Here is a 14,834-nt window from a genome sequence, read left to right on the forward strand (position 1 = left end):
GGTTGAAGAACAAACAGTAGTTAAATAAAGTGCTTCCTTTGTCATTAGTCATGAAAGAGCTAAAGATCTCCAAGACATCACAACTTTTGTAAGCCTTCCCACCTCTGCTCGATACCTTGAAGTGCAGGCATTGTGTTTCTCAGGCTCCCATAGATCAGTGGTCCCCCACCTTTTTTGGGCCACGAACAGGTTTAATGTCAGAAAATATTTTCATGTACCGGCCTTTAGAGTGGGACGAATAAATATATCACATGACCAAGACAAGCGACAAGAGTGAGTCTTAGATGAATGTAACAGAGGGAATCTGGTCATTTTTAAAAAATAAAACATCGTTCAGACTTAAATATAAATAAAACGGAAATAATGTAAGTTATTTATTCTTTCTCTGAGGACCGGTACCAAATGGCCCATGGACCGGTATTGGTCTGTGGCCCGGGGGTTGGGGACCACTGTCATAGATGGAATGCTTCATTAATTTTTGGTCTTCTGAAACTCACAGTCTGTATTCAGTCAGACAGCTTGCTGGGACAGTAATAGCTTCATGTCTATCTATGTTTGTATCCCTAATAATGGGGTTTTCTCATCAACATTAACTTAGCTAAAGCACAGAAACATTAATGACAACTTAATTGAAGCGGAGGATTGAGTTTGCAAAGTTACCATTGTTTACTTGTTATGCACATGGTGACTAGATACAAATGGCTTGTATGGAAAAGAACAGGCCCCACCCTGGCTGGTGGGCTCCGCGGTAGAACCTCACACTGCATGGGAAAGTCCAGGGTTTGATTCCTGGTCAAGGCATATAGGAGAAGTGACTATCTGCTTTTCTCCCCTTCCACCCCTCTTCACCTCCCACAGCCATGGCTCGAATGAAAAAATTGGCCCCGGGCACTGAGGATGGCTCCATGGCCTCATCTAAGTTGCTAAAATCACTCAGTTGCCAAGCAGCAGAAAAGTGGCTCCAGATGGGCAGAACATCAGCCCAGGTTGGAAGTTGCTGAGTGGATCCCAGTCAGGTGCATATAGAAGTCTGTCTCTCTGCCTTCCTGCCTATCACTTGATAGAAAGAAAGAAAGAAAGAAAGAAAGAAAGAAAGAAAGAAAGAAAGAAAGAAAGAAAGAAAGAAAGAAAGAAAGAAAAGGGAGGTAGGGAGGGAGGGAAGCAGAAAGGGAGGGAGGGAGGGAGGGAGGAAGGAAGGAAGGAAGGAAGGAAGGAAGGAAGGAAGGAAGGAAGGAAGGAAAGAAGGAAAGAAGGAAAAAGAAAAGAAAAGAAAAGGAAAGAAAAGAAAACAAAAGAAAAGAAAACAAAAGAAAAGAAAAGAAAAGAAAAAGGAATTCAGGCCCTTGCTAGGTAGCTCAGTTGATTAGATCGTTGTCTTGTCATGCCAAGCATACATTCGATCCCCAGTCAGGGCACATGCAAGAGTCAACCAATGAATGTATGAATAAGTGGACAAATTAATGTTTTTTTTTAAATCTCTCTCTCTCTCTCTCAAAAATCAATTAAAAAAAGATAAAAGGACAATGTTTGGGGAGCAGCAGTGTTAACTGCCGGGCTTTAGACTAAAACCATTGGCCGTCAGTATTCACGAGGTTGAATACTTCTGTTTTTCACAATGCAGCTCTTCCAGCCTTGTGCCCAGTTCTAGAAATTCCACTGGCCTTCTCTGGTTCATACTTCCTCTGACTAGATCTCATTTCTGGTTTTGACAGAGTCTACAACATTTAATTGTAACAACATGAATGTTTGTTTAAAATCACTACTAATTCTTTTTTATTTTGTGTTAAGATTTTATCTTTTAGAACTGTTTTGGAGGTCATTCACTTAGAGAAATCATCACTTAGTACTTATACATGCAGAAAATAGTCACATTATTTTTCTGTTATAAGCAAAGTTCTGTATTAAGCCTTGGGCAGTGGTAAGCAAGACAGACAGTGTTCTTATTCCAAAGAATCCATACAGTTTGGCAGCAAGAGGAACATTGAACAAACAATTATTATATAGACATATGATTAACAATCATTCTTATGTGCTGAACTGTGCCCCCCCCTCAAATTCATATGCTGAAGTTCTAACCCCCGGTACCAGAGAATGTGCATGTATTTGGAAATAAGACTTTTATGAGGTAATTAAGGTAAAATGAGGTCATATGAGTGGGCCTATATCTGGTATGCTTGGTGTCCTTGCAAGAAGAGGAGATTGGGAAACAGATGGGCACAGAGGGAAGATCAGATGAAGGCATGAGGAGAAAACGATCATCTACAAGCCCAGAGAGAGACCCTACAAAGAGGTCAAACCTACTGACACCTTGACCTTGAATTTTAATCTAAAAAACTATAAGAAAATAAATTTCTAAGTCACTTAACCTATAGTATTTTGGTATGGCAGCCCTAAAAAAACTAATACATACATAGAGTATATACACTTACATAAGTTCACTTATTATTTAGGCTCAATTCTACAAAGAAAAAGATCTAGAAGACTGGATAACAGGGCATTTGACCTGTTACAGAAAAATTTCTTGAGAGAATATCTCAATTGAGATAATTCTAAAAAATAAGTAGGATGGTGTTGACAGTAGCTCTATGATGACTTATTTAATTCAAACACAGTGTTAAATAATCATCAAATATTCTTTATGGCTGCTGATTAAGGCTAAACTGCTAGAATTTCTTTCAGCTAGAGAAAGAATAAGTCAGACATATCCGTCTAGTAAGTATAGAAAATTAACTACTGATTAATATGGATTGCTTAATTGTTGTTTTTGGAAAGCTTTCTAACGCTTCCTGTTCGATGTATAATCGCAATATTGGGGCAATTACAATGTGACAGAGAGATATGATGAGCACTGTTGCTTGTGCCTGTGAGAAATTAAATAGGCTTAGCTGAGATGGCTTCTCCATAAAGCCATTCACCCACACTGAAAACTTTTTGACAGCATCTGGTTGATCTCTGGAACTTCGCCAATTGTGTTTCTTTTGCCCAGGAATTCTGTCCTGTGTCAGGTGATTGGCTTTCACCTTTTCAAAACCACTGGCAGTGCCCTGCTGCCTGACTGGAAGTGTGTGTGATCTGCTCTTCTATCTTCTGGGTTCCACTCAGTTATTCTGAGACTCATTCCTTAACCATGAAAATTCTACTCTGAGATTGAAGTTTTAGCGATAAAGCAGCATGTTGTGAAGCTGGAAAGTTCTGAGTAGAATATTCTTTAATAAAATAAAATAAAAGTGTTTTCCCTGCCATTTGGTCTTGTTCTACTTCCTGCAGTGACATCAATACATAAAAGCCTCATCTATGGGAAAGCTCATTCCATGTTTAAAGCCCCTTATTATATCTCTGTCTTGTTTTCTCTCCTCATGAAATAGCTCCAGTACCTCTATTAATACAGTTTGAGTGTCTTATGTATTCTGATAACCTCATAACCATCACACACACACACACACACACACACACACACACACACACACACACAGTATTCTAGTGTGATTTTTTAAATTGAATTTATTTGGGTGACATTGGTTAATAAAACTACATAAGTTTCAGGTGTGTCATTCCATAATGTCATCTGTATATTGCCTTGTGTGTTCACCACCCCAAGTCAAGTCTTATTCCAACACCATTTATCCCCCCTCTAATCTCTTCCACCTTCCTCCACTTCCTGTCCTGCTGCACTGTTGTCTGTGTCTATGAGATTTTTTTTCTTTGATTAATTCCTTCACCTTTTTCACCCAACCCTCAACCCCTTCACCTCTGACAGCTGTCAGTGTGTTCTTTGTATCTATGAGTCTGTTTGTTCATTAGATTCCTATAAGTGAGATCAAATGGTTCTTGTCTTTCTCTGTCTGGCTTATTTCACTTAGCATAATACTCTCCAGGTCCATCCACGCTGTCACAAAGGTAAGATTTCCTTCTTTTTATGGCTGAGTCGTATTCCATTGTGCAAATGTACCACATAACTTTCATCCTCTTATCTACTGGTGGGCACTTAGGCTGCTTCCAAATCTTGGCTGTTGTGAATAACACATTGCAATAAACATGGTGCATACAGTCTTTCAAATCAGTGTTTTAGGTTTCTTTGGATATATGTATTTCTAGAAGAGCAATTGTTGGTCATAAGGCAGTTTCATTTTTAATTATTTGAGTTCATTTTATACTGCTTTCCACAGTGGCTGCACCGATCTGCATTCCCACCAACAGTGCCTGAAGGTTCCCTTTTCTCCACATCCTTACCAACATTTTTTTGTGAATTTATTGATGACAGGTGTGAGGTGCTATCTCATTGTGGTTTTAATTAAATCTCTGTGGTGATTAGTGATGTTGAACATCTTTGCATACATCTATTGGCCTTCTGCATATCCTCTTTGGAGAAGTGCTCATGTTTTAATAGGAGTTTACAAAAAAAAGTTAGATTTGGACCTTTGCATGGGTTACAATTTTGGGAGTTGAGAAACATGACCTCTGGCAGAGGGCTTGGCCCTGAATAACTGTAATCAGGCCACTTAGCCCATATTCAAAAGAAGATTCTTGGGCTAATGATTTCTCTGAGGATAAGGAACAGGATTGACCTATTTTTCTTTAAGAATTCATGTCAGGGTCTAGAAGGGACTTGAGCAATTCTAGACCAATTTTCTCCTTTCATAATGGGAACTAACAGAACAAAACTTATATTCTGCATCTATGCAGAACACAGTTAGTTGTAGCTCTGAACTCTGACTCCCGAGTTCAAGCCCTTTTCTCAGACTTGCTTTTCAGTGGGAAGCTGACATTTGGAGAAACAACACCGTGAAAAGTGCAGACTTCAAACGTTGGTGACTGAAGCCCCTACCTTTTTTATCCTATTTTCATTCCCTAGTACAATATTTTCCCATTAGAAAAATAAATGTAACATTACATGTGGATCACTTTCAGGATTATTATAATAGTGTCAGCTTTTTCTTTAGCATATTTAATGTTTTACACAAAATTAAAAACACTCTGTCCTGGTTCTTCAAAGAAACAAACCAAGTGGTCTCTGTTACCTTTGTAGAACTTTCTGATTTTTGCTTTTTTTTTTTTTTTTTTTTAGCAATTCAGGTTGGTTTGGACAATACCAGATTCTGTTCTAAGCATCTTTTTTTTAAGAGTCTTTAAAATAGCAGCCATTTCCTTTATTAAAAAATAGAACACAGTATCTGTGAACAGAAGTAGACTTGAGAGGTAGAATCCCCGTGACACACAGTACCTCAGAAGAAGTGTAAAAAAAAATTGAGATTTGAAATGCTTGAAGTAGAAAACAGGTATTTGTTCATTAAATGAAGATTTGCTTAAATGGCTGTTCTGATCCCTGAAAGGGGAAATGAATGGCAAAGCTGACCATGTGTCAGGAGCCCTTGCAGGTATGCTCCCTGCTCCTGAGCAGGCCCCCCCCCAATTCCCATGTGGTGTCTGGGCCCAGGGTGACTAGAATGGGAAAGGCTGTACAATACAGGTCAAAGTCTTTGGAAGCAGATAGACTCTTTCTAGAACCTTATGGCACCTAGTACCCTTACTGATTAGATGATATTTTTACCATGGTATCAACAATGAGCATTTTTTTTAGCAAGAGAGAGAAGGACAGATAGGCACAGACAGACAGGAAGGGAGAGAGGTGAGAAGCATCAACTCATAGTCATGGCAATGCAGTTGTTTATTGATTGTTTCTCATATGTGTCTTGACTGGGGGCTCCAACAGAGCCAGTGACCCCTTGCTCAAGCCAATCATCTTGGGCTATAAGATAATGACCTTGGGCTTCAGACCAGCGACCATTGGGTCATGTCTATGTTCCCTAGCTCAAGCCAGCAACCCTGGCTCAAGCTTGTGAGCCTATGCTCAAGCCAGATGAGCCCACACTCAAGCTGGTGAACCTGGAGTTTTGAACCTGGGTCCTCAGTATCCCTGGCCGATGTTCTATCCATTGCACCACCACCCGGTCAGGCAACACTGAGCATTTTAAAAAGTTTTTGGAAAGTATATTGGATATACTAAATAAATGTTGCTGTGGGTGAGTGTGTGTTGACAGATAGCTATGTATAATTTACTATATGATATTATACAGGCTACCTTAGCTAAATTAGATCACTAGTCTATAAAGACAATAATTTCACCATCCATGCCAATTCTACTGGACTCAAAAGTCTGTCTATGATAGTACTATCAAGTAAACCACTTTGGGAAAACCCAATTTTCATTATTAGACCATTATACATTTGTCTGTAGGTGTTTGACCTATAGCAAGATCTCTTTACATTTAAATTATTTAAGCAATTGGCATTGTAAAACTAAGAATATGGGTAGCAGAAAGGTACAGCATAAAGACAAGAAACTTGGGAATCCAAAGGCCTGAGACACCATCTTGGCCATTTTAACTTGATTCTGATTCTCAGTTGGCTCCTGTGCATGTTGGGAACATAATAACTCATATGTGTTCAGAGTGTGTTATTTTCATTGCATTGCAGGTCCAAGCTCAAGGTCAGGCCTTCAAGAGACCCATAGCATTGTTGATTCTACCTTCACATGTCACGTCCACTGACATGGTGTCCTTGGCTTCTTCTCATGTCCACATGAATAAGGCTTTCAAGAAAGAAGATGACAAAAATAGGAAAAAAAAAAGAAATACAAAGAAGGATCACACTGTTGTCTTTCATCTTTTGGAAACTTCATCCCCTAATATTAAGTTCCCTTCTATTTTGAGGATGCATTTAGTTTTCATTCCTCTCCCTTATCTCCAATGCAAAAATGCCAAAATAACTTCCCCCAAAAGCCATGCACACGGCACAGATTTCTTGAAACAGGAGCAAATGAAGCAGGCACTAGTGTCTGGCCATTTTCATGGAGACTATCATCTCTTTATGACCTAAGGTGTTAGAAACATTTGAACTATATTGAAATAAATCTTGAAATATCTGGTTTTCCTGTCCAATGAATAAAGTGTAGTGCTATTTTCTATATTCCACGATGGACCATATGTCAAGAAGAACCCCATTTTTTTTCTTTAAATTATTGGGACAATGGTCATTATTTTCTGTTTTCTTCTATATGGAATTTCATCTCTTATAAAGCAAATATTATCATCTCAAGTATCTGGGAAATACGTTTCCTCCAAAACTATTTTGTGTGACTGATTCTGTTTGTTTTTCTGTCTTTTTTTCCCATGTAGAAAAATGCAAGCAGACCAAATAAACAAACAAACAACCTTTATCCATTTCAAAGACAAATTAAAGAAGTTCAAATTTTCTGAAATTGAGAAATGAATTAAGTAAGAGACTCTTGAGACACAGTCCAGAACCCAGGCAGTACATTTTAAAGCCTCCTCAAATTTGTTTTTTGAATAACAGTTCTGAAATAACTGTTGATTCTTCTTCTTCCATGGCTGGCTAACTGGCAACTTTTCCCAGCCACTGTCTCACTCATTGACACATCTTAATGGGCTGATAATGTGCTTAATAGTAAAGGCAGCACCTGCACGCTTCAGCGCAAAGGGCCACTCTGGACTGAAGCCTCATTTTTTACTTGACACCAGCAAGTCTGTGCTCAAACATCTCACCGTTAGATAGAAATGGTCCTGTGCCAGGTTACATTTTTCTTCTTCCAATAGGGAGGATTGAGGTTCAACTTTATAACTCTGCACATAAAAAATATTATGTTTTTTAAGTTATTAATTTACTGGAGTTATAGAAAATCTTATAAATTTTATAAAAGTTCTGTGACTGTGCAAATTCACTTATTAGCTCTATGACTCTACAGCACAGGACCTCTTCTAGGTATAGGTATTGAGTAAGTATGGAAAGAAAAGAGTTTGCTAAATAGCTTCTCAACACTGCATTAAGGATTCTAGATGTACTGTCTGATTTAACTGCTATTGTAGTCTTGTGATGTAAGACATTTTTTTTTCTATCTTATACTACAGGTGGACTCTAAGAGGGTACCCACTGATGCATGACTTCTACTGCCCACACCCTTGTAGCATTCTCTTGGTTTAAGTAAGGACGAGACTTATAGACTTGTTTCTAATGAACAGACTATGGCAAAGGTGAAGCGAGGACACTTCCAGGACAAGGTCACAGAAGACTGCGGCTTGTGTCAGTGGTTTTTTATCACCATCTGTGGATCACTCTCTCTGGGTTAAGAGTACTGTTATTTCATGAGGTGGTGGCCTTCTGCAGAGGTCATGGGGTCAGCTTGCAAATGGGCTTTTTTTAATAAATAAATTTTTATGAATGTTAATGAGGTGACATCAATAAATCAGGGTACATATATTCAAAGAAAACATGTCCAGGTTATCTTATCATTCAGTTATGTTGCATACCCATCATATAAAGTCAGATTGTCCTCCATCACCCTTTATCTAGTTTACTTTGTGCCCCTCCCCCTTCCTCTACCCCTCTCCCTCCTTCCCTCCCGCACCCCCTCCCCCCAACCCCCGTAACCACCACACTCTTGTCCATATCTCTTAGTCTCGTTTTTATGTCCCACCAATGTATGGAATCATATAGTTCTTGTTTTTTTCTGATTTACTTATTTCACTTCGTATAATGTTATCAAGATCCCACCATTTTGTTGTAAATGTCATCTGATGTCATCATTTGTTATGGCTGAGTAGTATTCCATAGTGTATATGTGCCACATCTTCTTTATCCAGTCTTATATTGAAGGGCTTTTTGGTTGTTTCCATGTCTTGGCTACTGTGAACAATCCTGCAATAAACATGGGGCTACATGTGTCTTTAAGTATCAATGTTTCTGAGTTTTGAGGGAATATAACCAGAAGAGGGATTGCTGGGTCATAAGGTAGTTATATTTTCAGTTTTTTGAGGAACCACCATACTTTCTTCCATAATGGTTGTACTACTTTACATTCCCACCAACAGTGAGTGAGGGTTCCTTTTTCTCCAACATTTGCTATTACCTGTCTTCCTAATAATAGCTAATCGAACAGGTGTGAGGTGGTATCTCATTGTACTTTTGATTTGCATTTCTCTAATAACTAATGAAGATGAGCATCTTTTCATATATCTGTTGGCCATTTGTATTTCTTCCTGGGAGAAGTGTCTGTTCATGTCCTCTTCCCTTTTTTTATTGGATTGTTTGTTCGTTTGTTGTTGAGTTTTATCAGTTCTTTGTAAATTTTGGATATTAGGCCCTTATCTGAGCTGTTGTTTAAAAATATCATTTCCCATTTAGTTGGCTGTCTGTTTATTTTGTTGTCAGTTTCTCTTGCTGAGCAAAAACTCCTTAGTCTGATGTAGTCCCATTCATTAATTTTTGCCTTCACTTCTCTTGCCTTTGGAGTCAAATTCATAAAATGCTCTTTAAAACCCAGGTCCATGAGTTTAGTACCTATGTCTTCTTCTATGTACTTAATTGTTTCAGGTCTTATATTTAGGTCTTTGATCCATTTTGAATTAATTTTAGTACAAGGGGACAAGCTGTAGTCAGGTTTCATTCTTTTGCATGTGGCTTTCCAGTTTTCCCAGCACCATTTGTTGAAGAGGCTTTCTTTTCTCCATTGTGTGTTTTTGGCCTCTTTATCAAAAATTACTTGACCATATATATGTGGTTTTATTTCTGGACTTTCTATTCTGTTCCATTGGTCTAAGTGTCTATTTTTCTGCCAATACCATGCTGTTTTTACTGTTGTGGCTCTATAATATAGTTTGAAATCAGGTATTGTAATGCCCCCAGCTTCATTCTTTTTCCTTAGAATTGCTTTGGCTATTCGGGGTCTTTTATAATTCCATATAAATCTGATAATTTTTTGTTCCATTTCTTTAAAAACTGTCATAGGAATTTTGATAGGAATTGCATTAAATTTATAAATTGCTTTGGGTAATATGGCCATTTTGATTATATTTATTCTTCCTATCCAAGAACAAGGAATATTTTTCCATCTCTTTGTATCTTTTTCGATTTCCTTTAACAAGAAAAGGAAGTTTTTGTTATATAGGTCCTTTACATTCTTTGTTATGTTGATTCCTAGGTATTTTATAGGTATTTTATTTTTTTGTTGCAATTGTGAAGGGGATTATTTTTTTTAGTTCGTTTTCTAATATTTCATTGTTGGCATATAGAATGGCCATGAACTTTTGTATGCAAATTTTGTATCCTGTGACCTTACTATATTGGTTTATTGTTTCTAGTAATCTTTTTGTGGAGTCTTTGGGGTTTTCAATGTATAGGAGGATCATATCATCTGCAAAAAGTGAAACCTTTACTTCTTCTTTTCTGATATGGATGCCTTTTATTTCTTTCTTTTGTCTGATTGCTCTGGCCAGAACTTCTAGCACCACGTTAAATAAGAGTGGAGAGAATGGACAACCCTGTCTTGTTCCTGATTTAAGGTAGAAAGTCCTCAGTTTTATGCCATTTATTATGATTATGGCTGATGGTTTATTGTATATGGCCTTTATCATGTTGAGATATTTTCCTTCTATACCCAGCAAATGGGCTTTCTAAAGGCAGCCTACAGCCAAAGTGAGCTTGGAAACAGACCCACCCCCAGTGGAACCTTGGAAAAATGGCAATCCCTGCCAACAGCTATTCCAGTCAGAATCATTCAGCCAAGTCCTCTGGATACTACACTCTTAGAAACAGAGACTAATAGATGTCTACAACCACTAAATTTTTCTATAATCTGTTACACAGCTATAGATAACTAACACACTCTCACATTCATATGAGACAAAGTTATAAAATATTTCCAGGGACAAAGAATAGTAAGGTGAAGAGGTGCCTTTTGAAGCTGTCTACCTGGTTCCAAGACCCAGACATTTCTGATATTCACAGGAATTTAAGGGGCTTTTTTGTTCACTTATTGGCATCTGAGACTCTCATATCATCTGACCTAATATTGACTATTAAGTCCTTTCCTTTACAATTTAGCTTAAATTTCTCTAATTTATTTGAACAAAAAAGTTCACCATTCAGCAGAGGAAAGAAAGACATTTAAATTAAATAAAAATGCAATGTCATGGACTCTAGGGTGATATTGTCCCAGGAACATGGAGGAGGGGAATCTGGTTCATACTGTACATTCAAGGAGGCTGATAAAGCATTGGCTGACCCAGTAGTATATCTCATCCTTAATCAAATGCTGGGCATGTGGTCTGACCTCAGTGAGTGCATGTCAACTAAATCTACATGCTGCTTCTGGAAAGACAGAATACCTAGTAAAATAACAAATGGAGAAGGAGGGGAAGTTTATTGTCCTGTGTTGAAGGGACAACATAACAAGAGCAATGTGAAGTGTGACTGCTTCACAGGTCTGTTCCACGTTGCTCTCTATGCAGTAGAATTGATCCTATATTCCTATAAAAGCCAGTGTTTTTCAAACTTCAACTATTTGAGGACAATTTTTAAGGTTTTGTCATAACCAGATGCCATCTGTTGCAATATTTATTTCATAAATTTAAAACATATATTTACATATACTTTTAAAAGCTCAGTAATTTTTACTTGAAGTAGAATTGGGTGGCTGTACAAAGTCTGACAATAATGTGGCACAGAACGACACTACAGATTATAAAGTCAGATAATTCAGGATGAAATTGTGGGGTCATCAGTTATCGCCGTGTGATTTTGGAAGTTATATAGCTTCCATGACTCCTCATGTCCTCATCTATAAAATGAAAAGTAATACCTTTCCTGAATGGGCACAGTGAAGATTCCATATAACATTCACCACGTCCATAGAGACACAGCAAAGGGCTCTGCAAATGGTCTATACCAGGGGTCAGGAACATTTTTGGCTGAGAGAGCCATGAATGCCACATATTTTAAAATGTAATTCTATGAGAGCCATACAATGACCCATGTATGTTATGCATTATCCAATAAAAATTTGGTATTGTCCCAGAGGACAGCTGTGATTGGCTCCAGCCACCCGCAACCATGAACATGAGCGGTAGGAAATGAATGGATTGTAATACACAAGAATATTTTTAATGTTATTTTTTTATTAAAGATTTGTCTGTGAGCCAGATGCAGCCATCAAACGAGCCACATCTGGCTCGCAAGCCATAGGTTCCCGACCCCTGGTCTATACTATGCTCAATAGGATTAGATAGATTTTTTTTTTTCTGGGAGAGGAACAGATCAAAAGGGAGATGAGATGCATCAACTCAGAGTTGCATCACCTTAGTTGTTCATTGATTGCTTTCTCATATGTGCCTTGTTTGGGGGTAAAGAGCTCCAGCCAAGCCAGTGATCCCTTGCTCAAGCCAGTGACTCTGGGGTCACGTTGATGATCCTACACTCAGGCCAGTGACCTTGGGGTCTTGAACCTGGGTCTTCAGCATCCCAGCCCAATACTCTCTCTACCCACTGTGCCACCACCTGGTCAGGCTAGCTAAGCATTCTTATTTTCACTTTTCAGACAAGAATGCTGAAGGATAAGGAAATTGGATGACTTGCCAAAGCTAGGCTAGCTAAATCTGTTGCCTCCTCAGACTGATAGCCAATTTGTGAACACTAGAGCTGGATTCTGTGTGTTTTGGTCAGAATCTCAAACACGTGCTGATTTGGCTGTAGTGCAACTCAACCTAGAGGTTGTGAGCAGATGGTACCTGTGAGGATTTCAGCCGCCCGTTCCGTTGATTTCTGAATCACGAGTCTCAGGGTCCCGCTCTCCAGGCTCAACAGCAGGGTCCCTGAGCCCTTGGACAGCTCCGTGGACAGCAGCTGACCATCCTTGTTCCATGTTCGAAACTGGAAACCCACAGAGAGCCCATCAATTTGGGGGGTGCCGGGCAGCAGCAGGTAGCTGTGGCTGGAGCTGACAAATGTGATAGGGACGATTTGAGGTTCAGAGCAAGAAAAAGTGACATTGCCCTGGAAAACAACAAAAAAACAAACATGTAAAAGCCATTTTCCTTATTCTGCAATTCAATCACTGATATAAACAGCCACCTGGAGTTGACCTTAATCTCAGGGTCACTCTATACTTGGTGGCAAGATTTGAAAGAAAAAAAAATGTATCAGCTTTGTTCATATACACCCACAAGATTGGTTTTCATTCCTGTGGCAAGGATCACAGTTCTACCTGTAAAGAGGGCCATCAAAGGCTTGGGAGGGGGATAGTGGATGAAAAGCATCAATATTTTTAGAGAAAGAGAGATAAAAAATAATCATGTCCAGTCATTGAATAAATACAGTCAACTGTGTGCAAAGCAGTGGCATAACTTTTAAAGAGATACCCAAGAAAAAAACTTTGTTATAATGTGGAATGTGCTGGAAGAGTGACAGACACCAGCTTCCAGAGGAGTGTTATTTCTAACTCTGGGAGCAAAGGTTGCACAAGGGAGGTGATACTTTCCTGGGAAGGAATGGGGAGCGTGCCCAGGGGTGCCCAGCTAGTCTTCTCAGCAAACTGCTCATGGGTGTGCAAAGGATTGGAGAAATTAGCCAAAATGGCATTCCTGGGGAGTTCCAGGGAACTTGACATTTTCGAACATTAAGTAGAGAAGGAGGGCGCAGGGAAGGTGAGGCAGAGTTTAAAAGCCCATTTATGTTTCCTAATGTTATCATCCAAACGGAGAGGCAGTACAGTGATTTTGGCAAGATATTTAATTCATGAAAAATGTTTCCAGAAACATGGAGAGAGGAGGGTGGGTGGAAGAACTGGAGGTAGGGGATACAAATTGAGCATAGACTAGAACCAGAGGGAAAAGGAAGGAGATTACTCCTTCCTTTTGCACAAGTGAGGAAGAACTGGTCCACATTTATTTGATGTGGATGTCTAGAGCAAGCTTCTGAAGTGGAAAATTCCAGGGAACTAAAGAGCTAAGCATCTATGTTCCACTGAGCTGTGTGTTGGGGCCACTCTGCTCCATGAATGAGGACAAAGCAGGGGATGCCTTGTAAATTGTGAATAGGGTGTTACTTTATAAAAAAACATTTGGAATTTTTATCTCAAATCTCATAGTCAATCACATGCTGTTTTCCACCATCATCATTCACCACTTTTAGACACCAAAGTGATCTCTGCAACAATGCAGCAAAGTTACTCTGGTAAGTGTACCACAATCTTCACATCTATAGACACATCAATTCCATATAAGTCTTTCCCTGCAAGACCTGAATAGCTGCTTTTCATGGTGTGCAACCCATTTCTAATGCCACTTAGGCAAAAAGGGTCAGGTATTTCTGGAAGGAGAGCACCTGGCTTGACTGGCTGCCTGAATTCAACTTTTCACTAAGGTGACCAGGTAAGTGAAGTTAGATACAGCTCCAAGTCCTAGAGCTTCAAAATACCTCGAAGTCTGGAAAAACCTCCCTAGGTCCAACCATTGTCTTATGTTTCTGACAAGACACATTCATCTCCAAACAAACTTCTACCCATCATACATTCCTAATGATTCACTCATCCAGTAGGCTGCTCTGAGCAGATTCTTGCATTAATTATTTGCTATAGTTGCTTAGATGACTTCTTCTCTGTAAGTTAGATCCTCAAAAGTTAATTAATGTGCCAAGGGTAAAGCTTATGTTATCTTTCAAAAAAATAATTGCCGAGAGTTTATACTTCCCATTGTGCCTGGCAGGAAGCTGAGCATTTATATACAGATGCCATATATTCTGCACAATAATACCTGCATTTATTTAGAGAACATATAAACTGAGCTTACAAAAGTTTAGCAGTTTCATAGAAGCCCTGTGTCTGTTTGGCAGGAACAATGTGAGACAGAGCTGTGTGTATCTGACATGAAAGACACTGGTTTTAGCCACTGCCTCAGATACCTGCGTTTTCTGTACTGGGTGCCACCATTTAAAATAGATACACATAACTTGCTCATGGTATGTCATTGTTGTGTTAGCTTGCTTCT

At 38.9% G+C, this 14,834-nt stretch overlaps 1 protein-coding gene across 3 annotated transcripts in view; it reads right to left on the reverse strand.

Annotated features, from left to right (window-relative positions):
* The window catches only part of CNTNAP5 (contactin associated protein family member 5), an 884,141-nt gene that overhangs the window by 396,702 nt on the left and 472,605 nt on the right, over window positions 1-14,834 (reverse strand). For all 3 annotated transcript variants that reach the window (XM_066280702.1, XM_066280703.1, XM_066280701.1), the window contains exon 8: window positions 12,579-12,843. In XM_066280702.1, coding sequence (XP_066136799.1) covers window positions 12,579-12,843 — 265 coding nt within the window. The remainder of the gene's footprint in view (window positions 1-12,578; window positions 12,844-14,834) is intronic.

This window comes from Saccopteryx bilineata, chromosome 5 (assembly GCF_036850765.1).
Source record: "Saccopteryx bilineata isolate mSacBil1 chromosome 5, mSacBil1_pri_phased_curated, whole genome shotgun sequence".
In the NCBI taxonomy this organism is placed as follows: domain Eukaryota; kingdom Metazoa; phylum Chordata; class Mammalia; order Chiroptera; family Emballonuridae; genus Saccopteryx; species Saccopteryx bilineata.